Raw genomic sequence first — 25,836 nt, 5'->3', positions numbered from 1 at the left:
GCATTTACATCCTGGGTTTGTTTGCTTCTGACAGGGAAGTTGAACCACCCGCCCATCTTCGGGATGTGGAAGGGAACCCGGGAGGGTGCAGGGTGCAGCGCTGGAGATCAGGTTTCAACCTGGCTCCCCAGATCTGCCAGGCCGCAGCTCGAATAATGGTTTGCATCGTAACGATGGGCACAGCTCTCCAGCCGACCCCGTGCGCGCGTCCACCCGGCGCGTACGACCTGTGCGTGCGCGGGCGAAAGATGCCGTGCGCCCGTGCGCGCGCCCGGCTATGTCCCGACGTGCCCCGGGGTTGGAGGCGGGGAGATTTGAATTCGCACGATGACATTCTGCCGGGGCGGTTGGTGAACGGCCCTGAGTCTGTCTGTCAGTCACTCGTCTTCTGTGGCCGCAGCCGCGTGAGAAATGACCTCGAAAAACATCATTAGTAGCCGCTTCGGCCTCGGCAAAAACATCATGACCAAGTCGGACGGCGAGGCGGAGAAACTCCGCAAGGAAAACGCGCAGTTAAAGAGGTCCCTGGAAGAGCTGAGCAAAGGCCGGACGTGGGAGAGGGAGAGGAACAGGCTCCTGGAGGTGCGTTGGCTTCCCTCGGAGAGCCGCTCTCCGCGGTGAATGCCGAGGGCTGTGCGGGATCCTCAGACGGCCACGGGTGAGGTTTGAGGGGGAGATGGAAGAGCTAGAGACGTGATATTCTGCCGGGATGTAGACCCCATCGCCTGGCAATGTGCCCGTTAACCTGGCTGCAGCATTTTTATGCACCGTGGCTGGCTGCCTTCGTAAAAGGATGAGTGCTGTAAAGCGAGAGGGGTTAATGATTCATTTCCGATTTTCCTTTGCGCTGCGTGGCTGAAGCCCACTTCTCTTCCCCTAATAACCCCGCCCCACGGCGTTCATATCAGAGCTGTTAAATCCCCACCTTTCTCCCCGACAACTCTGTCTGGGTAGGCCTATGCAATGCCAGAATAACAATACTGTGGAAGCCGGAAATAAACCCTGAAGCGCTCAGGGAGTTTTCCTAGAGAAACAATGTTTCTGGTCAACACACAAAATGCTGGAGGAACTCAGCAGCCCAGGCAGCGTTTATGGAAAAGAATATAGTTGTCGTTTCGGACCGTGACTCTTCAGCAGGACTGCAAGTATTCCTTTACACTCCTAACTCTTGCCTTTCAGATGGAGAAAATCTGCAATTGTCACTCACCGATGAATGCATTGCCTCTGGTTTGATCTTATAATCCTTATAATCATGTTATTTATATGGCTGACATCTCTTGTTTCTTCTCCGTATTAATGCTTGGGATATTGGTGGAGATTTAGAGAGAGTAATGCCATTTAAATGTCAAGAATAGGTGGTTAAATTGTGTCTTGATGAAGACCACTTTGTGCAGCAAATGTTGCCATGTCTGAATGTTGTGTAGGCCTTGCTGTAGTATGTAGGCATTGATTGCTTTATTTGCTGTGGTGTGCAAATAGAACTGAAATGGCAGATAGTGCCTATGAATGGATTACATAAGCTGCACATAGAATCTCTGATTTTGGTATGCATAAATTCCTCATACTTGTTCAGCATGTAGTCATGCCAGTTTTTATCACAGCTGTTAAGCAGGTGGTAGTTTTCATCATTCATGCTGCTGTTTTATTGAAACCTGTATTGGGGTTAAAACAATCTACCAGAACATAGATTTTGTACCCAAATTGAACCTGTCAATCATTTTGTCAGTTTCTACTGGGTTCCTGCAATTAGGTGCTTTCATTGAAAATTGGATACCATTTGGAAAATTTCTTGCTGACATAGCCTCTGGAGCAAAATTTTTCAGACTGAACAATTTGGGTGGTGCTTTTTTAAGGCATTAAAACTGAAAATTTCAAGTTCAATGCAAAAATATCCCAAATTTCTACCATTGTATTATTTTACACTTTAAGCTCCAATAACTACCTTATTTTGGCTTCAAAATTAAACTGGCTACTTCTCCTTGGGAGGTGATATCCTTGCATTTTGATAACATTCTGTGATTTTTTTTAAACATGAAAACTTCAAGTCGCATCCTCACAAAGTTTTTCTTTGTGTCTAGAAAATTCTTACACTTGAAACCACAAAACAGAAGCAGACCCAAGAACTTGAACAGAGGGATAAGCAGATTCTGACAATGAGAGATCAACTCTCAAAATCTGGTGGGAAAGATGTGGCTTCTCTACATAACCAGCTTGCAGAAAAAGATAAAGATGCCAAAACTAAAGAGCAGCTGTTCAAGTCTTTGAGTGAGGAAACTGAAAACCTGAAAAATGAATTGTCTGCAATCACATTAAAGTGTAAAGAACTTGAAATGAATGCTTCAACATTTCAAGCCCAGGTAAAGTTTATTAACAATTACAGTATTTGTACTTAAATTTGTAGATGTATCTAAAACTTGATTTGCTCATGCTGTGTCCAACCAGTAAAATTTTGTTGGGTTTACTATGGTAAACTGTCCAAATGAATTGTATAATACGAGTCCTGCCTTTGGAAAAGTGAGTACCCTGTGCTGGGGGGTGGGAAAGTGACTGCAGTATTCAATGCTCAGGGACATAGGACATGGGTACATTAGAGAATGCAAAGATGTTCTTTTGAGATTAGGGAAACAGCAGAAGTGACGCAGGAAGAAGAAATGTTGAAGGCTGTTGCTTTGAGTTTTAGGAGCTAAACAGATTTTTTAAAAAGTAATATTTCAAGTATAGCTAACCCATGCATACTTTCCTCTGCACCACTGTTCAGAGTTGAAAAAATAAACAGGGTAAACTTCATCTTAAGGCAATGACTTTCAGAAGGTTTAAGATTCCTGTGGATCAGGGGTTCCCAACCTGGAGTCCATGGACCCCTCAGTTAATGGTAAGGGTCCAAGGCATTAAAAAAAGGTTGGCAACCCTTGTAGATGTCTGGGATAAGTGATGCTCCTTGCATCTCTACGTAGCAGGTAGAATAGTTTAGTGGTGCAATATTTAAACTTGCTTTGCCATAGATTTTTCAAAACATGTTGGCATTGCAATCAGGCAGGTGGAGAGTAACCACTTTGGCTTTTGTCTTGCATATGGTGAAAAGGTCTTTTGTGAAAAATGGTGAGTCATTTGCTGCAGGATACTCAGCTTCTGAACTACTCGAAGCCATGGTCCTTGTGTGGCTAATCCAGATGAGTTCCTACTCTGTGGTATTGATGGCAGGGAACCCAGGCATGGTAGTGTTTTTGAATGTCATGGCAAATGATTAGATGGTTATGGGTAACCCAAAGTAATTGCTAAAGTAAGTACATGTTTGGCACAGCATTGTGGCCCGAAGGGCCTGTATTGTGCTGTAGGTTTTCTATGGTTATTGCCTAGCACTTTTATGGATCAATTGTTACTTGCTATGTATCAGCCGATGCCTGAACTTTTATCTGGGACTTAATGCATGCAGACAGGGGTTGCTTCATTTGCCAAAATTGAGAATCCTTACATGATGCCATTGAGGTTGATGAATCCATCTGGGCATAGGACATTGCCCTGAGGAGCTTCTGCAGTGATTTCCTGGGGCTGGTGTGATGAATTTCAACAACCAGAACTAGCTTCCTGAGTGCAATGTATAACTCCAAGTACTGGAGTGTTTTTCCTTTTGAAACCCATTATTCAGCTTTGTCAGGGCCTCAAATGATCAAAGGCTTCCTTGACATTGAGGGCTGTCGTTCACTTCTGTTCTTCCGAACATGTTTGCATCAAGGCTGCATTGAGGTCTGGTGCTAAGTGCTTCTCCAAATCCACGTGCCACTTGATAGCATTGTGAAAAATTGAGCCTTTTCTTTAGCATTCACATGTTATCATTTTATTGTGGAGGTTGTGAATGTACTTTAAGCCTCTTCCTTCGTCCGTCATCATTCAACACTGAGTGTGGTACAGCTGCAGAACCTTGATCTGATCTTTAGATTGTGAGTGATTAGTTCTCTGTAATTTTTTTTGCTGTTTAGCACTCAAGTAATCCTATATTCCAGCTTTATTTTCCAGCTGGTGGTGCTTCATTTTTGGTTCCACCCGGCTGGCTGCTGGTATGCCCTTCTGCTCTGCTTTGTTAAACAGCAGAACGGTGTCCTTGATTGTCCATACTGGAAACTGGGGTGCTGCTAAATACAGCAATAAAGAGGCAACAACTAAATTGTATGGGCAAAAATATTATAGCAAAAATACTTTACAAGTTAGTATTCAACAAATTAGAAATGGGAGTCAGATCTGGCTGGGGTGTGCAAGTTGACAGAGTAATGAAAATCTTTAGTTGACAATATGGAACAAAACAAATTGACATTTGGAAAAGCGAAGAGAAATAGGAATCGGTATGAATTTGTCTGTGATGCTGTTTATACTGGCATTAAAATGCACTAAAGGACATGAAATACTTTTTGCATATTTCATTTGCTTTTCTAAATGGCTTTCTCCACTTTAGCTGTTGTTGAGGATTGGTGTGCTCTTGCAGAATTTAAAATTATCAATTGGTCCACATTATCTTTTCCTATTCTACCTTTCAACTGTGTGGCTGCCTTCAACATCTGTATGTCTCCTGAAGTCTAGTATAATTCTTTCCTGTGTATATCTTTCATAAGAAAATACATATGATTAAGAGGCCAATAAGTCTATCTAGTCTATGCCAGCTTCCAAAACAACCCCAACAATCCCACTTTCCCAGTTATTTCCATATAACCTATATCCTCATATCCTCATCAACTTTCCCTTGATTCTGTTTATGTTAACCTCAGTCAACATGTTTTCTGGATTCAGGAGGAAACTAGAGCACCTAAAGGAAACCCACACGATAACATGAAAAGGATGAAAACTCCACCTAGGCAGCATTGGAGGTCAGCGCATTGAATTTTGAACAGGCATTTCCCCGGTTATGACAGGGTTCTATTCCTGACAACTGTTTGTAAGTCAGCAATGGAGAAAAACTGTGAGAGGATCACAGAAACTATTATTACAGGGGAGTGAGTGGGTCACCTTGGCTCAACCCAGCCTCAGAGGAAGAGAAGGCATTTGGAAATGCACCCTAGTTACCTAATAGAAGTTGTTGCAACTCTGCACTCTATACCCAAACTGAAGTCCATCTTTTTCTCAAAAAGAACCATTGTCCTAATACTAACAACCAGGAGATTTCTGCACAACCTTTCTGCAGATATAGCTATTACTTGCAGTTTCTGTTTTCTGTATTTTATTCATGTCATCACAGTCTCCTTAATAGGACATGTTTTGATTATTATAGTAAGTCATTTGTAGGAGCCTGAAAACCCACATTCAATATTTTAGGAACAGCTTCTTCCTTTCTATCATTCAGATCTCTGAATAGTCCGTGAGCCCCTGAACACTATCTTCTTATTCATAGAGCAAACACGAGGAAATCTGCAGATGCTGGAAATTCGAACAACACACACAAAATGCTGGTGGAACACAGCAGGCCAGGCAGCATCTATAGGGAGAAGTGCTGTCGACGTTTCGGGTCAAGACTAACCGAAAGGAAAGATAGTAAGCCCGAAATGTCGACAGCGCTTCTCCCTATAGATGCTGCCTGGCTTGCTGTGTTCCACCAGCATTTTGTGTGTGTTGTTCTTCTTATTCATAGTTAGCACTCTTTATTGTTTACTGTAACTTATGGTAATTTGTTATGTCTGCACTGTACGGCTGGTACAACAAATTTCACAACTGATGTCAGTGACAATAAACCTGATTCTGATTCGTAACCTTGTTACTTTCATAAATGCTCTGCATTTGCTTTATCAAAGAACTATTCAAAATAGTCTAACATAATTTCTATTTGTGGCGGTCATTTACAAAGCCATGTTTTTCAAATATCAGTTATTTTCTTTTCCCACTGCCTGATGATTATTTCTTTAAAAAATAACTCTCAAACTGACCATCATGCTGTCAATTTTTTATCCTCTGCAAGTAAGCAATGGGGAAGCAAGCAAATGTACAATAAAAGGAAGTGAGCATTGACAAAGAGGCAGGTGAATTTAACCTATAAAGCTAGCGTTAAACCAAACAGGCATATATTCAGTCCCTGGCACTTAACTGCAAAATACAGGTGCACCATTTCAAAGTTATCTGTAGTAAACTGATTTCTGCTTTTGACTAAAACTGTTATAAGCTCTAAATCTTGAGATTCACTTGAAAAATCCTCAATAATCTGTAGATAGAATTTTAACATTTTTCAGATTGAAAAATAAATTATAAGGTTGGAATTTGCATTAGAGTTACTAGTTTCTTGGTGCTACGAGCTGAATACTCTTTCCTGCGAGAAAAGGTGAATTTTGAATGACCTCAGACTGCTGTCCATCTAACACCATCTAAAGTTTTAGATTCTAAATGCTATCTTCAATAAACTGGCATCTCTTACCAAACCTCTGAGCTTCATAAGTTCCTAACATTGTCATTTTAATTACTTAATAAATTTGCCACAGAAAATAACATCTAGTAGTTAATATTGCAACTACTTTTCTAATGACTGACAATCAATCAATCTCATAGTGTGGAGTCTAAAATCTCATTCCTTCAGTCACTTACTATTTTCATTACTACAGTAGACAGATTTAGGAATTTGATATTTGCTCTTTAAGGATTTAATGCTGAAGTTTTATAAGACATTGGTCAGACCACACATGCGGTTTTGTGCCCCTTATCTAAGAAAAGATGTGCTGCATTGGAGAGGGTACAGAGGAGATTGATGGGAATGAACGAGATAATGTATGAAGAGCATTTGATGCCTCTGGGTTTGTATTTGTTGGAGTTTAGAAGAGTGAATTGAGGGGGAGTGGATCTCATTGAAACCTATCAAATATCGAAAAGCTTTCAAATATAGAATGAACTTGGAGAGGATGTTTTCTGTAGTGGGGGAGTCTAAGACCAGAGGGCACAGCCTCAGAATAGAGGGATGTCCCTTAACAACAGAGGAGGAATTTCTTTAGACAGAGTATAGTGTATCTGTGGAATTCATTCATGGAGGCCAAGTCATTTAAATGCAGAGGTAGATGGGTTCTAGGTTAGTCAGGGTGTCAAAGGTTATGGAGAGAAGGCAAGAGAATGGGGTTGTGAGAGAAGATAAATCGGCTATGATGGAGTGGCAGAGCAGACTCAATGGGCCAAATGACCTAATTTGCTCCAAAGTCTTATGGTTTAAATTCTCTCTCAAAAATATGCACTTGACTTGACCACTTAGTTTTGAATTCTTTGCTTGTCCTTTATTTGGATTATTTATGATTAAATCTTGAAGTGAAATGCTGGTAGTTGCACACAGATACTGATATTACTATATGTCAGTGTCACCAAGCTCATTATCATAGAAAAAATTCAAAAATAGCAATTTGCCCCATTCTCTATTTCTTAATCCTCTGCAAAGTCCAACAGCTGAGTACGGATTTGGACCAGATCTTCTGCTATATCAATGTCAAATTAGATTCCTCACATCTTTATTACCTTAGACAAGACTTGGCTACTGCACAAGTCTTGAGATGCTCTTCTGTAGTAAATTACATCATGTTGACTTTGGACTGTTTCTAATATTTTTATATACCGTAGATTCCGGACTACAGAGCGCACCTGATTAAAAGCCGCTGGCTCTAATTTTAGAAAGAAAATCAATTTTTTACTTGTACAGGCCGCACCGGATTTTAGGCCGCACCGGATTTTCGGCCGTAGGTGTCCCACGTTGTAATATGAGATATTTACACAGAAAGATATTACACGTGAGGATTTTTTAACTTTTAATTAAATCCATATGGTAACATAAACAAATACATATTGCAAATGCTTTTTTTCGAACCGTGCCTGTAACGCGGCTACTTTTAAATATACGTTGCGTATACTTTTTTACTGAACAACATTCCAATATCTCCTAACGACTGGTAAAAAATATATATACTGCAGCCTACCAGGAAAAGTTATTGATCGCCTTTAACTTAAAAGCAGCGTTCGCTCAGATCTAATGCCGCTCCGCCGCTCACCCCCCGTCTTTCCCGTTTATCGCAAACGGCATTTTTCCCACAAGACGCGGCGAAACCGGGTGTGACATCATAGCATCCCGCGATGTAGTACAGAAAACAAATATAGTTAAAACACTTCTAACTTTAACTAGAAAATGAATTACTAAGCGAAAATATTATAAACTAAATAACTGCCATAAAGGCAGCACAATGCTTTTCTTTGAGTGTTTTCCATGTTGATGAGGGTGAGTACAAATGACTGATTTACAATAATTTAATTGTGAAAGTGCGCTTGATTTATCGTACAATTTCATTGGACCTCTGTGAACTACTCATCAATTTTATTGGTCTACTGTTACGAGGCAAAATGTTTTTGGTGGCATGAAAAAAATCATGCATTAGCCGCACCGTAGTAAAGGCCGCAGTGTTCAAAGCTGTTCAAAATGTGGGAAAAAAGTAGCGGCTTATAATCTGACATCTACGGTAATCACCAATTTCAATATTAGTTATCTAGAATAATCAGTAAGTTGCAGTAAAGATAAAAGGGGAAAAATGTCTTTGTTCTTAATTTTAGGAGGTTGGAGCTGATTTTTATTTTTATTTTGCTGTCTTTTATATCTGTGGCCCTAATACTGATTCTTTTTTTTAATGTATTATAGAACCAAACTGTGTCATCATATGAATTTGGAACTGTTCAAGCTCAACTGAAAGATGTAAGTTCTTTAAAAAAAAACAACAACAACAAAGCATTACTCCTGAGAATAAATCTGTGATTTCAAGAAAAAAACCCAGAATATTTAAGACATGCAATAGATAAGGTAGCATTGGAGCGAGAAATAAATTTACACTGTAGGTCTGTGACTTTTCAGTTCTGATTAAAGATGATCAACTTGAACTGAAACTTCCTTTTAACAAACGTTGTATTACTGCAATGTCACTCAAAATTAATAAGTCCATAGTAGTTTGTAATAGTGGTGTTTACATTTGGGTGGAAACATAATACATTTAAAAAAAAAATTCATTTCTATGTAGTGTAGGCTTTAGTCATACAACATATGTTTTGAAAGTATTTTCAAAATGACAAGATGTTTGGTGGTATTTATTAATGATAATGTATATGCACTCAGACCCCACATGGTGCTGATTTGTTATAATGCAGTTATTCAATTCTTTGTAGAAATTTTTAAAACTTACAAAAATTTATTCTAAACAACACTTAAAACTTCTCGGTGGCGGCCATTGTAATAAACATTCAATTAGCCAATGAAAATGCTTTACATATTCTCTGAGCCACTCACAGCCAATCAAGTATTAGTTCATACACTGCCTTACCCGCATGTGTAAACATTCCTGCTCCCTTGCCAGTTTATTCCACTCTTTTCACCCATAATGTCTAGAAAACAGCCTGCAGCTTCCCATGAGGGTAGTATATCTAAGATGTCTCGGAAAAGCATCAGTATGGATGTGAAACTGCAAGTGGTATGGCATTTGGAAGTGTCAGGTTGATGTTGGTACCTCTTTGAAATTGATTACGTTGATGATCAGAACAATTATAAAAAATGTAGATGAGATAAAAGCTTTTGCAACGACAACCTCAAAGTTATCATTGTCAAAGGTGACTCGTCAAGGAGTCATTCACTTGGGGAAAAAATGGAAAACAGACTAAGTATATGGGTGGATGACCAAACGCAATGAAACATGCCCCTAAGCTAGCTGGTAACAATGGAAAAGGCAAGAAGCATCTTCAGTTGTATTCAGGAAGAAGATGGTATGTTGGTAACATTTACAGCTAGCAGAGGTTGGTTTAATAGATTTAAACAGCACAGTAACCTCCATAGCATACGTATCTCTGGGGAAGTGGCTAGTGCAGACAGCAAGGCAGCCCAGGATTTTCCTTCAACACTGAGGGCCTTAATTGAAAAGGATGATTCCCTTCCCAAGCTTGTCTTCAATGTAGATGAAATGAGCCTATTTTGGAAAAGAACGCCTTCTTGTACTTCCATCTCTCGCAGAGAAACATGCATCTGGGTTCAAGGCTGCAAAGGACTGGTAAACCATAAAATTCCTAGCACTAGCATCACTGCGATCACACAAGTCATGGACACACAGTTCAGCATTCAACACCATAATTCCCTCCAGGCTCGACAAGAAGCTCAGAGACCTTAGCCTTCACCCTGCCTTGTGTAGTTGGATCCTGGACTTCCTGTCAGATTGCTGGCAGTAAGAGAGGTCTCCCTCACCTCTGACCCTCAACACAGGCGCCCATCAGGGCTGTGTACCAAGCCCTCTTCTTTACTCCCTGTATACCCATGACTGTCGTCACCCATAGCTCCAATCTGCTAATTAAATTTGCTGATGATATTGCACTAATTGGCCTAATCTCAAATAATAATGAGGTAGCCTACAGAGAAGAAGTTATCACCCTGACACAGTGGTGTCAAGGAAACAGCCTCTCTGCCAATGTCGCAAAAACAAAGGAGCTGGTTGTGGACTGCAGGAGGATTGGAGACAGGCTAACCCCTATAGACATCATAAGGAAATCTGCAGATGCTGGAAATTCAAGCGACACACTTGAAGTTTTAAGTTCCTTAGCATCCACATCACAGAAGATCTCACATGGTCTGTACTTAACGGCTGTGTGGAGAAAAAGACAGAACAGTGCCCCTTTCACCTCAGACGGTTGAAGAAGTTTGGTACGGGCCCCCAAATCCTAGGAACTTTCTACAGGGGCACAATTGAGAGCATCCATACTAGCTGCATCACTGCCTGTTATGGGAACTGTACTTCCCTCAATCGCAGGACTCTGCAGAGAGTGGTGCGGACAGCCCAGCACATCTGTAGGTGTGAACTTCCCACTATTCAGGACATTTACAAAGATGTGGGTAAAAAGGACCCAAAAGATCATTGGGGACCTGAGTCACGCCAACCACAAACTGTTCCAGCTGCTACCATCCGGGAAATAGTATTGCAGCATAAAAGCCAGGACCAATTGGCTCCAGGACAGCTTCTACCATCAGGCCATCAGACTGATTAATTCATGCTTACACAACTGTATTTCTATGTTATATTGACTATCCTGTTGTGCATACTATTTATTATAAATTGCACTTTACACATTTAGATGGAGACGTAGTGTAAAGATTTTTACTCATGTATATGAAGGATCTAAGAAATAAGGTCAATTCAAATTCATTTCAGTTCATTGATAATAACCTGACTGGGAGCAAAGCAATAAAGCAAAGAGAGATGTTCTCGACATGATTTCCTGCTACCGAGCACTGCTTCATGAGAGGAAACTTAAAAGGCAGTCAAATCTCGATGCCTGCTTGAAGGAAAAGCCAAAGTTAGAAGAGAACCCACAGCCTGGTCCCTCCTGTAAGACGTAACCACAACCCACTTCCCTCCACTGATGTACAGACCTATTACATGTTTGTTACTCCACAAATTGCTGTGTATACATAAAATAATATATATCTTGGGTTTAATTTTTTTTAATCAGACACACGTCCATTTCTGTAATGCTCTTATGACCCAGCATGGGGCTGATTTGCATAGAGCTCCACCTCCAAGGTGCGCATCCTCAATGTTAAGCAGGGAGTGAGTGTACTCTATTAGTTTAATAACAGTATTTGGGTGAATATTCAATGAAATGAATTACAGCAAGTATATTTAGAGCGATATGATATGGATTTTCTCTAACTGGTATGAGTTGCCGAGAAACCAGCTTAGGCAGTCCTTGGGAACAAAACCCTTAAGGATTGATTGCCTGTGCTTTGTTTTTCTTTATGGAAGTAATAATGTGATTTACTGCCTTTGAAAGCCATGTTTAAATAGGCCAAAGGCCAATAGGCTTCTCTTGAACACATTCACCTATTTTGGTCACTAAGGCAATCTGGGATGTGGTTACCCTTCTGATGTTCCTTCCTCTGCTGGAAGGTGATGAATCTGGGCACTTTGGATTATATTTGAACATTGGTTAAATACTTCCACTAAATCTATATAGAGCTAAGGGAGTTGGCCCTCCTGATCCGCAGTTGGTTGAAACCGCAATGCGGAACCCACGGATAAGGAGGGCAGACTGTACTGTAAATGTTAATGCTTTATTACCTTGTAGCTAGACAGTTCTCCACTAGATGTCAGAATGGTTTCAAGTTTTTGTGCTAACCATCAGACATTTAAGCTTCTATATTAATTATGAAGGAAACCATTTTAATAAAAACATAGACGATTTTTTACTAGAGTTTCTTGCCAAGATGACATTAAACAAATTTTTTCCAGGTTGCTTTGCACCATGATTTGTTTCTGCATCTTTAAGATTAGCTAGCACTCGCACTAGCTGGGTATATGCCTGTTCCTTTCTGGTAAGAAACCTGTTCCTGGCACACATTGGTAATGGGTACTCTTCCCCTCCACAGCTGAGGTATTTTGTATAGTTTGAGATTTAACTGCTTGTCTGAAGCAAATGAGAGAATATTGAAACATTCCACTGTTAGTTACATGTTTGATATAGCTTAAACTTTATAAGGCATGACAGGGCAGTAACTAAGACAAAGTTTTTTTAAAAAATTGATTGAACTTAAACTAATCAGCCTCTGCAAGAGAAATGTAAGTGCTCTGTGAACTTGAATCTGGCCTTTTCGATGCTGACCAAAGCATTTTAAAGAATATACAAATTCTAGATTTCCAGAATTTGTAGACTTTATGTAAACCTAATGAATGTTGTGTGTGCACAGTTTGCTGTAACTTAAATACTTTTGTTACTTGATAATATGTGTTTGGTTTTCTATCCAGGCTCTTGAGAAAAACCAGCAATGGCTAGTTTATGACCAACAGCGGGAGGCCTATGTCAGGGGGCTACTGGCCCGAATATTTGAACTGGAGCAGGAAACTAAAAAACATTGTGATACCAGCACAGCAAGTATGGAACTATATCATTCCTGTTTGAGATTTTATTTTAGAGAAACAACTTAACCCTGCATACCATAATACACTTTTTATGTACTCTCAAAACAGAATATTTTTCTATCACTTTCAGATGAGATGCTCTTTATTATAGATCAAGGATTAAAAATCAAAGCTATCTTTGGTCCCCAAGACTGGAAGTACCTACCGGTAGTTTTCCTGTGACAGTTATTTTCTTCAGTTGAAAATATGAGCTGAGACATTTTGATATTTTTTTTTAAAAATGCTATGCTCAACTTTCTCTGAATAATGTAAAAGAAAACATTAAAATTGTAATCATTTTTGCAACTAGTTTAAGGAATCTCAATCACTTAATTTTGTTTTACTGTGAAGTATCTTCTAATACTAGGCTTAGCATACAAAAAGACTTTCTAGAATGCTTTGCTTGGGGATAACTTTCTCGGGCCTTTAACTGGATGGGCTTTAACCAGAATCTTTAATAGTTGTTCCAGACTGTCTTAACAGTTTATCTGATATGAAATAACCCTTCATTACCCTTTCAGAATGGATTTTCGGGTGCATTCCTAGTTGATTAGACCAATGTTTCTAACATCTAAAGTAAATTTTTAGTTTGGAGTACCGATTTGAATACCATGCGCTAATCTCACTTCAAATATTTTTCAAAAATATTAATCTGTCGGTCCAAATGGACATGTGACATATTTTGCTTATGTTGGATTTTTTTGAACCTGTGATTATAAGGTTGTTGTTTATGAAGCTTTTGATTTGCCATTTTCTGACGAGTTACATTTCAATGTTGATGCAGATCAACTGTCAGAAGAGAAGCAGAAACACTATGACGAACTTCTTTCAACTGCTAAGAAAAATTTTGAAGAACAGTGTGAGATTGCAGAGGGACTAAAGTTGGAACTTTCTGAATTGAAGAAGTGTTATGAAGAAAAGAACTTGGAAGTCAAGGCCATGAGTATCAAATTACACACAGAGCAAGGGTGCAACAAATGGAAGGCTGATGAAGAAAGGAAATCCTCAGCTGAGAAGATCCAGAGACTTCAAACTGACTTGGAGACCTTCAAAGCTCAACATGAAGAGGAGAAAAAAAGATCAGCTGACCTTTTGTATCAGGTCAAAATTCAGTTCACATTTAATGATGTCTAGTATTTCTTTGTTCTACAATTGTACCACTGCAACACATTTTAGCTGGTGTCATTTTGCATTAGTTGTGAGGACACTACATAGAATCGTATCTGTTATCAAAATAAATGATTGAGAATGCAAGCTATGGCATCAGATATTCAGGAATTTTTTACATTGGGATGTAGGTAACTGCATTTTAGTATATTTGAACCATGTTTTAGAATGATTTTTTTTACACCAGCTTTTTGTTTTTTCTTGCATTTGAAATTCTTTTGCTGTCAGTTCAACCCTGAGAGTACTCACTGGTCAGTTAATTCAGGGATTTTGTTGGCTTTTGTATATTTTCAGTGGTATGAGACTCAAGATCTCAAAGGAATTAGTTTATTTATACAAAATGCATTTTTCATTAGTATTTGACATCTCAACAAGGTTCCCAATTTGTTCCTTGTGCAAAGGTGTAGCCTACTTGCCACAATGTTTTTTTTCTCTTTAATGGTTCTTTTTTAACTTGATGGTCTATATCGTTTATTTAATACCTTTTGGGTGAAGGGTTTTCTTGCTCTTATTGTTAGCTTATTATGGTATTTGAATCCTTAACAGATCACATGAGGACTTTCTGGGACTGGACACTTTTGTGAATTTGGATGAATTGATGTGAAGATTAGAATGGCTGAAAGCTATTGAAGTAGTATATTCAGAAGCTACTGATGTTCTAAAAGAAATCATGCAAATATTTACTATTGTTGAATATTTTGATTGTTACTAGATCAATGTTAAACTACATTTTAGTGTAGAGGAACCTGTTCAATTTTTATACTTTATATTATAGAACTCTTGATATGCTGATACAGTACAGTGCTTGCTTGTATCTAAGTACACATGTACAATCCTTTTAAGAGGTAGATTACCTACTATGGGTATATCAATGAATATACAGGGCCGTTAGAGTTCTATATAAAAGACCCACTGACAAGTGGTACAAGATGCTCGTTGAAAAAGTTGAGGTTGCCATGGTTAAATATAGTGATATCCTGTTTATACATTTAATAGTAATTCCCTTTAGTCCTATAAATTTCCAGTATTTTAAAGTCCTTTACACCTAATCTGAATTCTTTTAAAGTTAACAACTGAAGTTAAAACTGTTAATGTTCTTTGCAAGATGATACAAAATGTGTATATAGATTTTAGTAAAGTGTTTGGTAAGGATCCCCATGGTAGGGTCTTTCAGAAAATTGGGGGACCATTGGTGCCTAGGGAAACTAGTCTGTGTGGATACAGAATTGGCTTGTTCATAGATGGCAGAGGGTGGTAGTATATGGAGAGTATTCTGCCTGGAGGTTGGTGACTAGTGGTGTTCCGTAGGGACCCTAGATCTTTGTGATTTTTATAAATGACTTGGATGAGGAAGTGGAAGGTTTGGTTACTAAGTTTGCAGATGATGCTTAAGGTTGGAATTGTGGGTAGTGTGGAGGGCTGTCATAGATTATAATGGGACATTGATAGGATGCAGAACTGGACTGAGTTGGCAGATGGAGTTCAATCTGTAAAGGTGTAAAATGATTCACTTTGGAAGGTCGAATTTGAAGGCAGAGTACAGGGTTAATGGCAAAGTTCTTAAAAGTGTGGAGGAAGGGATTTTGGAGTTTCACATCTATAGAGATCCCTTAAGATTGCAGCATAAGTTGATAGGGTTGCTAAAGCATATGGCGTATTGGCCTTCATTAGTTGGGGGTGAATGAGTTCAAGCAAAACCCAGGTTAGACCACTCTTGGAATATTGTGTTAAGTTCTGGTCACCTCATGAAAAGGATGTGTAAGTTTTAGAGGGGGTGTAGAGGAGATTTGTCAGGATGCTACCTGGACTAGAGGGCATGTCTTATGAGGATGGGTTGAGCAAGCTAGGGCTCTTCTCTTTAGAGTGAAGGGGGATGAGAGGTGACTTTGATAAGGGACATAGATTGACTAGATAGCCAGGGACTTTTCCCAGGGGGGTGGGTGGCTAATATGAGGGGGCATAATTTAGGGGTATATCATAGATTGGTTTATTAGAGTGGTGGGTGCACAGAACACCCTGATAGGAATGATGGTTGAGGCAGATACATACGTTAGGCATATGAATAATAGAAAGTGGAGAGCTATGTAGGTTAAATTGATTTTAGAAAGATTGGTGCAACATTGTGGGCCAAAGGGTCTGTACTGTGCTGTAGTGTTCTACAACACAATCTTCAGAAACTCTGGCCATATTTGATAATTTTCTTATTGGTTTCTTTTCATTTACAACCTTCAATGACATGCTTTAAAATATATACTTTTTAAAAATAAAATTTAAGTTAATCTTAGGATTTTTGCCCTCTTAGGCAAAGCAATCTCCTTGAGCCCTTCTAAATGTGTGTGTGAAAATTATTTCACCCTTTTTAAATTCATCATAACAGAACATTGTTTTTAATATTTAGATCCAGCTTCTTCAAAGATCCTCCATCAACCAGCAGGAAGAACAATCAAGAAATAGAATAATGGAACAACAGGTATTATGAATAGTGTTGTTTTTAAATAATGTATTAGATTCACAAAGTGTTAATATATTCTTAATTCAAGTTGATAGCTAAGTTATGGGAATGAAAGGCAGACAGATTTTTGTGGCTGATGTATTTAATGCTTAGCCTTGTCACTAGCAGTAACAACACATTGCTCTGTGACAACACCGGTGCCAAACTGCTTGGGTCCTAGTGCCCTTCCCTTGGACAACATCGGTGGCGTGGAGAGGGGAAGGCTTGCAGCTTGGGCAACTGCCAGTCTCCCATATAACCCTGCCCAGGCCTGCGCCCTGGAAACCTTCCAAGGTGCAAATCCATGGTCTCACAAGACTAACGGATGCCGATTTTAGCTGTAAAATATATGCTTGAAATGGTTAAGACACACAGAAGTAGCCTATGTAAAGGCAGTTTCAGAGCATTATCTTTTGCAAATCAAACAATATATTAACGTATTGAGATCATATGGAAATGACCAAAACGCAAAAGCAACATGCTGATCAACCAGACCATTAAGTTGAAACAATCCATTGAGGGTAAACCAACTGTAATTCAATAAGCTCATGGCTGTGTGAATGTTTAAATGCAGTTACAGTATAGACTATTAATAGATAGATACTATTGTATAGATACACATTGTAGGGATTATGGATTTTTTTGGAAATTTCAATCTATCTTTGTTTTTGATTTTGTATAATCAATTGGTTTTTGCTCTGTTATCACTTCAAATGCAATAAATGTTTGCTGTTTAAAGTGAGAGCGAAGTGTCATTACATAATTGGCACAGCTAAATAGCGAGCAATCAGTCCCATTAGATGGCTCAGGAAATGTGCAGTTCTGTACTTATTTAGTGTTCTCCATCTGAATTGTACTGATAGTGGGAGTTTGAGTTTGTCCAATTTAACCAACTGTAGTATCTTGTAATACCATGGAGGCTGCCCATAATGTGAAGATGAACTTCCATGTTGACTCTGTGATGGTATTTTAGATGAATTTGCCAGAAGTTAATGAGATAAAAATGGCCTGTTGGTTCCTTCAGTGTTTGAAGTGCCCTTTGTAAATCCAGAGGTTTTTCATTGAAATATCTTGTCAAAGGAATTCCACTGACTTGTTCAGGAGTTCCCAACCTGGGGTCCACAGACTCCTCAGTTTATGGTAGGGGTTCATGGCATAAAAAAAAAATTGTGAACCTCTGAATTAGTTTATCAACTGAAACCTTTTGTGAACTGATTGAAAATGAGTTATTTGAACTGCTTTCAATAACTAGTTATTAACACATGCTTCTCTGATAACTTCACTTTCTTCCTTAGATTTAATTGAGGTAGAATCTTGGGTGTCTGGGTCATAACTGATCTTGAAATGCTGAAGAACTTGGATGCAATTGTATCAGCAAGTTGCTATGGTTCCACTGACTACCCTAAGGTCATGCCTTTTTTTGCTGGATTCAGCTAAATGCTATTTATGGTGAACATGGGGTCAGCTAATACCCTGTGGTTCTTGTTGGTTAGATTTATCTATGAGGTACTGTCTAAGAATGGCTACCATTGTAGGGCCCTTTACAGCAATGCTTTTGATGCCACTGTTCTGGAGCCTGATATCAATATGAGTGGTTTATATGAACAGTGCAGTGGTCTTCAGTGCCTGGTGTGGGTAATCTGGACATGTTTACAGTTGCATACCTGATGATGATCTAATCTAATAAATGCTCCTGCCTGGGATTTGGGTGTTGCTCCTCTGTTAACAGTATTGATTCATCAAAATCCTACTAATTTACTGAAAGCGTAAGCAAGCCAAGGTCAGTGTACTCTCCCAAATCTTGCTGTTTGCATGCCCAGCACCTGACTCAAAATAGAATCTTTCCCATGATCTGTCATGTGAAGGGATTATCTGGCAAACACAGGACAGTTTTAATGATCCAATTTCCTTTCATATTTACAGTTCTTTGTACTTTTTCTGCAGTCCTCTACCAAAGAAGTTTAACCAAATCAAATCTTTATCCTTCACCACTAACTACCACCACCACAGTAACTCCAGTTGTTGACCTCAGTAGTTTGGGAAGTGTACTGGATCCTGCCTGTTTTCTTTCTAGGTTCCTAACTTGTCTAATTTATCCTCTTTGCACAGGCATGGGCAAACTACAGCCTGCGGGCCATATGCCATATGCGGTAAGCTTTTTAATCCGGCCCGCAGAACTTGATGAAATTATATTAATAAACCTTGTTAACACCTCAGATCCATCCTGAGAATCGCCACAACAAAACTAAATCCAGACTTTGATGCGCTGGCTAAAAAGGGAGACCAACAACACTGTTCCCACTGAAATTAAAAATAAGCTTCTTCGTTGTGTTATGTAAAAAAAAAAAAATGCATTTGAAAATATTTTTTTCAATAAGCCTTACATGTTACATGTCATTCCTGTTAAGTGATGGACATGAGTAGTGCGCAGGTGCACGTACGTTCTCAAAATAAAAAATGCGCTCCAGATCAAATAACGCGCTCCGCATACTGGTGCGCTGTCACTGTTCTGTCAGTGACACTGGTCGTTGTTGAGTTTTGGCACGGGACAATTGAATAAGAAGGAGCAGGACAAGTAGACCTGCATCTCCTACCGTTTTTGAAATAAAGACAGTCAGGAGGAGAGTGATGATGATAATATCTTGAAGGATAACAGAATTTTCAGTGCTTTAAAATAATAACTGTTACTATTAAAAAAGCTGTATTTTATTCAATTAATTTTCAGTGTTTTAAAAGTCATTTCAATAAATAGCTAAATACCATGGGACTTCAAAGACAGATATTTTGTTGTAATGCATTTGTTCATTTTCAATTGGAATTAAAGCACATGTTTTCTACATATCCCATGATATTTTATTTTCTCTTATCAGGTGTATTACCAAAACACTCCGTCTATCTGCTCCTGGTCCGGCCCCCCTGTCAAATTTTAGAACCCTTTGTGGCCCACAAGTCAAAAAGTTTGCCCACCCCTGTCTTTGCAGGTTGCAGTTATGACAGAATGTTTGGAAATTTCCTTTGTATTCTTTCCAGAGAAAGCACAAGAAATAGAAATAAAGTTATTCTGTAATATGGTAGTCAAAACTGAATGCAGTTCTGAATACAGAACCATATAAAGTTTAAAAATTTGCATGGAAGCTAATTAATTTGTCATGCATTTGGTTGTGAAATTACTTTTTAATCTTTTATAGATGCAGAACATTTCTTCAGACTTTGAAAATGAAAAACATGAACGTCAAAATCTGCAACATGAATTGCACAAAGTCTTGAAAGAATTGCGGAAGGCACGAGAGCAAATTGCAAGACTTGAGAATACTGTAAGTATGCAGATAATTTACTTGAGTGTTATCCATTGTGGGGGAAATAATTTGTTGTTATTTTTCCATTTGTGATGGTATAACTTCATAGATATCGATCAACATATCTGAAGATGACACAAGATTGGAGGCGTAGTGGGCAGTGAGGAAGGCTATCAAAGCTTGCAGCAGATCTGGACCAAATCGAAGAATGGGCTAAAAAATGGCAGATGGAATTTAATGCAGAGAAGTGTGAGGTGTTGCACTTTGGGAAGGCACACCAGGGTAGGACTTGCACAGTGAACTTTCGGACACTGAGAAGTGTGGTAGAACAGGGGGATCTGGGAATACAGATCCATAATTCCTTGAAAGTGTTGTAGAGAGCTTTTGGCTCATTGACTTTCATAAATCAGAGTAGAGTAGCAATAGATGGAATTTCTGGAAGCAATTTGAAAGACGCAGAATATATACACCCCAAATAAGAAGTATTATTCTAAAGGCAAGATGACACTATTGTGGCTAACAAGAGAAATCAAAGCCATCGTAAAAGCCAAAGAGAGGGTGTACAATGGAGCAAAATTAATGGGAAGTTAGAGGATTGGGAAGAAGTAATTAACAAGGAAAGGAAGGAATATGAAGGTAAGCTAGTCAATAATATTAAAGAGGATATCAAAAGTTTATTCAGGGACATAGTGTAAAAGAGAGGTGAGAGTAGAAAATACTCTGAAAATATTTGCTAGATATGGAAAATATTGGCACACTGGAAAATAATGCTGTAGAGTTAGTAATGGGGGTCAAGGAAATGCCGGAAGAACTGAATAAGTATTTTGCTTCACTGTGGAAGACACTAATAGTATGCTGGAAGTTTGAGTGTGTTAGGGGGCAGAAATATGTGAAGTTGCTATTACTAGGGAGAAGGTGCTTGGGAAGCTGAAAGGTCTGATGGTAGATAAATCACCTGAACCAGCTGGTATACAACCCAGGGTTCTGAAAGTGGTGGCTGAAGAGATTGTTGAGGCAGTAGTAATGATATTTTAAGAATCAATTGATTCTGGCATAGTTCCAGAGGAATGAAAAAATGTAAATGTCATGCCACTCTAAAAGAAGAGAGAGAGGCAGAAGAATGCAAAATGTAGGCCAGTTAGTTTGACCTCTGGTTGGGAAGTTGTTGGAGTCAATTGTTAAAGATGTGGTTTTGGGGTACTTAGATGCACATGATAAAGTCGCCTGTAGTCAGCATGGTTTTCTTAAGTTAGAATCTTGCCTGATAAACCCGTTAGAATTCTTTGAAGAAATAACAAGCAATTTAGACAAAAGAAAATCTGTGTATGTACTTGGATTTTCAGAAGGCCTTTGACAAGGTGCTACACATGATGCTGCTTAACAAGTTATGAGCCCATGGTATTACAGGAAAGTTACTAACTTGGATAAAGCACTGCCTGATTGGCAGGACACAAAAAGTGGGAATTGAAGGAGCCTTTTCTGGTTGGCTGCTGGTGATTAGTGATGTTCCACAAAAGTCTGTGTTAGGACCGCTTCTTATGTTATATGTCAATGACTTGGATGACAGAATTGATGGTTTTGTGACCTAAGTTTGCGGACAATATAAAAATAGGTGGAGGGGAGTTTTGAGGAAATAGAGAGGCTTAAACAAATTAGGAGAATGGGCAAGAAGTGGCAAATGAAATACAATGTCAGGAAATGTCTGGTCATGCATTTTGGTAGAAATGAAAGAGTAGATTATTTTCTAAATGGAGAGAAAAATTTTAAAAATCTGAGGTACAGAGGGACTTTGGAATCCTTGTGCAGAATTCCCTAAAGGTTAATTTGTGGGTTGAGTCTTTGCCGAAGAAAGGAAATGTGATGTTAGCATTTATTTCAAGAGGACTGGAATTTCAAAGCAAGATGTAGTGTTGAGACTTTATGAAGCACTGGTGAGTCTTCACTTGGAGTATTGTGAGCAGTTTTGGGCTCTTTATCTAAGAAAAGATGTGCTGACTTTGGAGAGCGTTCAAATGATTCCAGGATTGAAAGGCATGTCATTTGAAGAGAGTTTGATGGCTCTGGGCCTGTTCACTGGAATTCAGACGAATGGGGATCGGTGGGGGAGGATCTAATTGAAACCTAACAACTGATGAAAGGCCTCAATAAAGTGGATGCGGAGGCAATATTTCCTATGGTAGTGGAGTCTAAGATCAGAAAACTGCCTCAAAATAGAGGGGCATCCTTTTCAGAATGGAGATGAGGGATTTCTTCAGCCAGAGAGTGGTGAATTTGTGGAATTCTTTGCCACAGGTAGATTTGGAGGCCAAGTCTTTATGTATATTTAAAGCAGAGGTTGGTAGATTCTTGATTAGTCAGGGCATGCAGGGATACGGGGAGAAGGCAGGAGATTGGGGCCAAGAGGGAAATTGATCAGCCATGATGAAATGGCAGAGCAGACTTGATGTGCCAAATGGCCTAGCTCTGTTCCTATACTTTATGACCTTTTTGAGCATAAAAAACTGGGATGTTATGTTGAAATTGTGCAAGATGTTGGTGAGGCCCAATTTGGAGTATTGTATGCAGCTATGGTTACCCACCTACAGGAAAGGTATCAGTAAGATTGAAAGAATACAGAGAAAATTTACAAGGGTATTGCTGGGACGATGACCTGATTTATAGGGAAAAATTGAATAGGTTAGGATGTTATTCGCTGGAGAATGAGGGGAGATTTGACAGTGGTATACAAAATTGAGGGGTATAGAGAGGATAAATGCAAGCTAGCTTTTCCCAGAGTTTGGTTGAACCTTGGACTACTGGTCTTAGGTTAAGTGTGAAAGGGGAACCTCACTCAGTGCTGCAAGTATGTAATGAGTTGCTAGCGGAAGTGGTGTATGCAGGTTCAATCGCAACATTTGAGAGGTTAGGATAAATACATGGATGGGTGGAGCATTAGAGGGTTATGATCCAGGTGTGGGTCAGTGGGACTAGTAGAATAACAGTCCAGGATGGACTGAAGGGCACATTTCTGTGCTGTACTGATCTATGATGTTGTATTGTAATAACAACATTTGGTGGCATCATGATCTGTGAGGAGGATCATAGGCTTCAAGAATTGGGAGTCGAGACTGAGATTAGGTGCTAGATGAAAATTAATATTTTGAAAGGGTAAGTGTTGTGTTTTGGTGGGAAGAGTTAAAGAGGCAATAGAGTATAAAATTAATATTGGACTATATGACTAGAGTACTCCACTTCTGTGGCTGTAGCAGCATGCATCATGTGGTCTTGAACCATCCATTCTAGAACAAAGTAAACATACAAACCTTGAACACTTAACCTTTCAGCAATACTGAAATGTATTGAATGCATATTTGAGTAAATGATTTTAAAAATGCATATTTTTGTTGCAGCAAATAGAACACAAATGCCTCCTGGAGCCAGGGTTGAACAGAAACAGTGAGAGTGAAGAGAAATCAAGTTTCCCAAGATCTAAAAATCATCTTAATGACAGTTTCTTGGAATGCCCCAAGTGCAAAGCTCAGTACCCCACCAGTCAGCACCGAGACCTGCTGGAACATGTTGACTTTTGCAATTATTAAATTCTGATTTTTTTTTTCTTCCCCCTTTCTCTCTCTCTCTCTCCCCCTTTCTTTCTTCAGTTGCACTCTCAAAGCTTGCAATCCTAAAGTTTTGCAGTGGGGAAATAATTCAATTGGGACTTTATTTGAGTTTGATCTTTAGAATAGATGCAAAAATGTTGAGTTCCTAGGGATTGTTTAGCATATCATTCTTGCAATGGTATTTATGATCTTGACTTTTTGAATTGGATCTCCCTTTTTGAAATGTTCTTTGTATTAATCAAGTGGCAAATACTAATAGCATATCATGCCTAAAATTAACTTTACTAAAACAATGTCAGGTAATTTTAAACTCTTGAACACATTTTTAGGTTTGCTCGCGTATTCTTGTGATCTCAAGGCCTCTGTCCTGGGAGTCTGTAATCTTGAATGGCAGCCAGTTCTGTAGTTGGTAATGGATGTTATCTCATGGCTAGAGTTTGCTTTACTGAATGATTAAGCACTCCTAAACTCTGCCATTCATTATGTTCCTCAGCAGGGCAAAGAGGCATTAAGATTTGCTTTCCTCCCTCCCCCGCCCCCCCAACATTTGCTAATTGATTTGCACATGAAAGCTATACTGTGAAAGAATTCACAATACTTGCATTTAGCATGTTTACTAAAATCTTGTTTGTGCATTGTTTTTCTACTTGGGCATATAATGTTTTGATACATGAAATGTATTACTGCTCTTGATAGTTTATTGTAACTTGAAGCTGCAATTGTTTTGCTCCATAAACCTATTTAATTTTAATTATTTTCTTAATTGCATTGACTTCCTTCACAGTTCCACTCTGCATCGTCTGACCAAAGAAAATAACCAGAGAAGCCTCAAATCCTGCTGCCTTTATTGTTTAGTGGCTACTACAGAGCCTGGATAATGCAATATTTGTGTTTGTTTGGCACTTTGGTCAAGTTATTTGGTTGAATTACAATCAATGTCATTTATTAAAATGGTTTAAGAGTTTGTATCTCTTAGTTAATTATTGCATACAGTTGGATTAATGAAAGTTCTAAAAGTCAACTGACATTTGGACACAGCTAACAAGCTTCATTAACTTTTTGTTCAATTAATTTTGTTAGAATGAATATTGGATTGCCAAATGCAATTGTTTCAGAAATGTGGTTTTATTGCAAGAAGCACTGGGAAAACTTACTGTAGCTAGTTTCAAGTTACTGCAGGATATTGGGACAGAATACTGAATAAATGCTACTGTTGAAAATATTATAATAATTATTACAGAACAATTTAAAGTTCTTTGCTTTTTAGAATGTTTATTTATGCTCATTTTAAATTAAAATATAAACATACAATCCTTCAGGTAAATGGCATGTGGAAAATGAATGACTATAACTATCTCTTAAAATACTCATTTTTCGTCCTCAATGCTTCTCTGTTCAGAATTGTATTATACAAGAACATAATGTTCTAGTTCGCACTGTACTTTAAGCCTAAAATAGGTAAAAGGTAGGTTAATTACAGGTTCAACTTCCATCTGTGTGTATACTATAGGACCTGACCAGGAACAACAATGGTTTCCTTCCAAATTGGTGAATGTTTACTTCAGTAATTTTACAAGTATTTTTTATAGATCTGCATTTAATATTGTAATAGACCATCTACTTGCAATTTGGGTAATAGGATGTCAGTCAATTCCTAAAGTTATAGTATTCTTGAACCAGTTATAACAAATGGCTTGGTATTGCTTTCTTGCACAATATTATTGGGAAGCACTTGGACCGGGATGCACTTCACTAAGCAGCTCAGATAATCAAATGGGGAGATATTGCAGGTGTGATTTGTAATTTTCTAATGCACTGTAATGACCCACTTTATTCTTCCCCACCCCTCCAAAACATTGCCAGATACCTCTGTAAAGCTTCACCTTCCAAGGTCAGCTATATGTGAATATAGTGCAAGTAAATTAGTTTGAATTTGTGGTTAAAATTTTGAATACTGGCATTTGAGTTCAACCAATTATCTCCAGAAATTAAGTATTTTTGCAAAACTTGAATTATATAGATGAAGTCAGAATGCGTTGTACAAAGTTTTATTTTCTACTTTTTAGCTTTTTGCCTATTTTTATAACCACATGCACATGGAGTGGTAATAGATTCACCCTATTTGGTTTCATTCTGTTTAGTTACAATAGTGAACATTGTCAGTCCATTTTTATGTAACTTTTTAAATAAACATCAAATGATTAAACAATTGATAATCTCATTTTATTTTCTTGCATTAATAAAGCAGTTTGCTGATCATTTTCAGCCAAGCCAAAAATATGAATATTAAGTCAAGTTTATTGTCTTTTAACTATATATATGTATACCATCAAACAAGACGTTTCTCTAAACCAGTGTGTAAAGCACTG

General features: G+C 38.6%; 1 protein-coding gene across 2 annotated transcripts; it reads left to right on the top strand.

Annotated features, from left to right (window-relative positions):
• The first annotated feature begins 331 nt into the window (after nt 1–331).
• cep55l (centrosomal protein 55 like) lies at nt 332–25,836 on the top strand. 2 transcript variants are annotated; one of them, XM_073027461.1, is made up of 9 exons: nt 332–582; nt 2,079–2,357; nt 8,630–8,683; nt 12,762–12,888; nt 13,699–14,015; nt 16,480–16,551; nt 18,682–18,722; nt 19,761–19,886; nt 23,258–23,397. In XM_073027461.1, the coding sequence occupies exons 1-8, from the start codon at nt 412–414 to the stop codon at nt 19,837–19,839; spliced, it is 1,140 nt and encodes a 379-aa protein (XP_072883562.1). In that variant the 5' UTR covers nt 332–411; the 3' UTR covers nt 19,840–19,886; nt 23,258–23,397. The 2 variants fall into 2 exon arrangements, with proteins under 2 accessions (XP_072883562.1, XP_072883561.1); XM_073027460.1 differs by lacking the exon at nt 18,682–18,722 and having other exon boundaries at nt 23,258–25,836.

This window comes from Hemitrygon akajei, chromosome 23, assembly GCF_048418815.1.
Source record: "Hemitrygon akajei chromosome 23, sHemAka1.3, whole genome shotgun sequence".
Lineage (NCBI taxonomy): Eukaryota > Metazoa > Chordata > Chondrichthyes > Myliobatiformes > Dasyatidae > Hemitrygon > Hemitrygon akajei.
This window is presented reverse-complemented; position numbering and strand designations above follow the sequence as displayed.

Excerpts from the sequence above, each read along its gene's own strand:
- cep55l (XM_073027460.1), top strand. The coding sequence starts at position 412 with ATGACCTCGAAAAACATCATTAGTAGCCGCTTCGGCCTCGGCAAAAAC. Across the intron at positions 14,016-16,479 it reads CAGCTGACCTTTTGTATCAG|ATCCAGCTTCTTCAAAGATC; the intron begins GTCAAAATTCAG and ends TTTAATATTTAG. Across the intron at positions 19,887-23,257 it reads TTGCAAGACTTGAGAATACT|CAAATAGAACACAAATGCCT; the intron begins GTAAGTATGCAG and ends TTTTTGTTGCAG.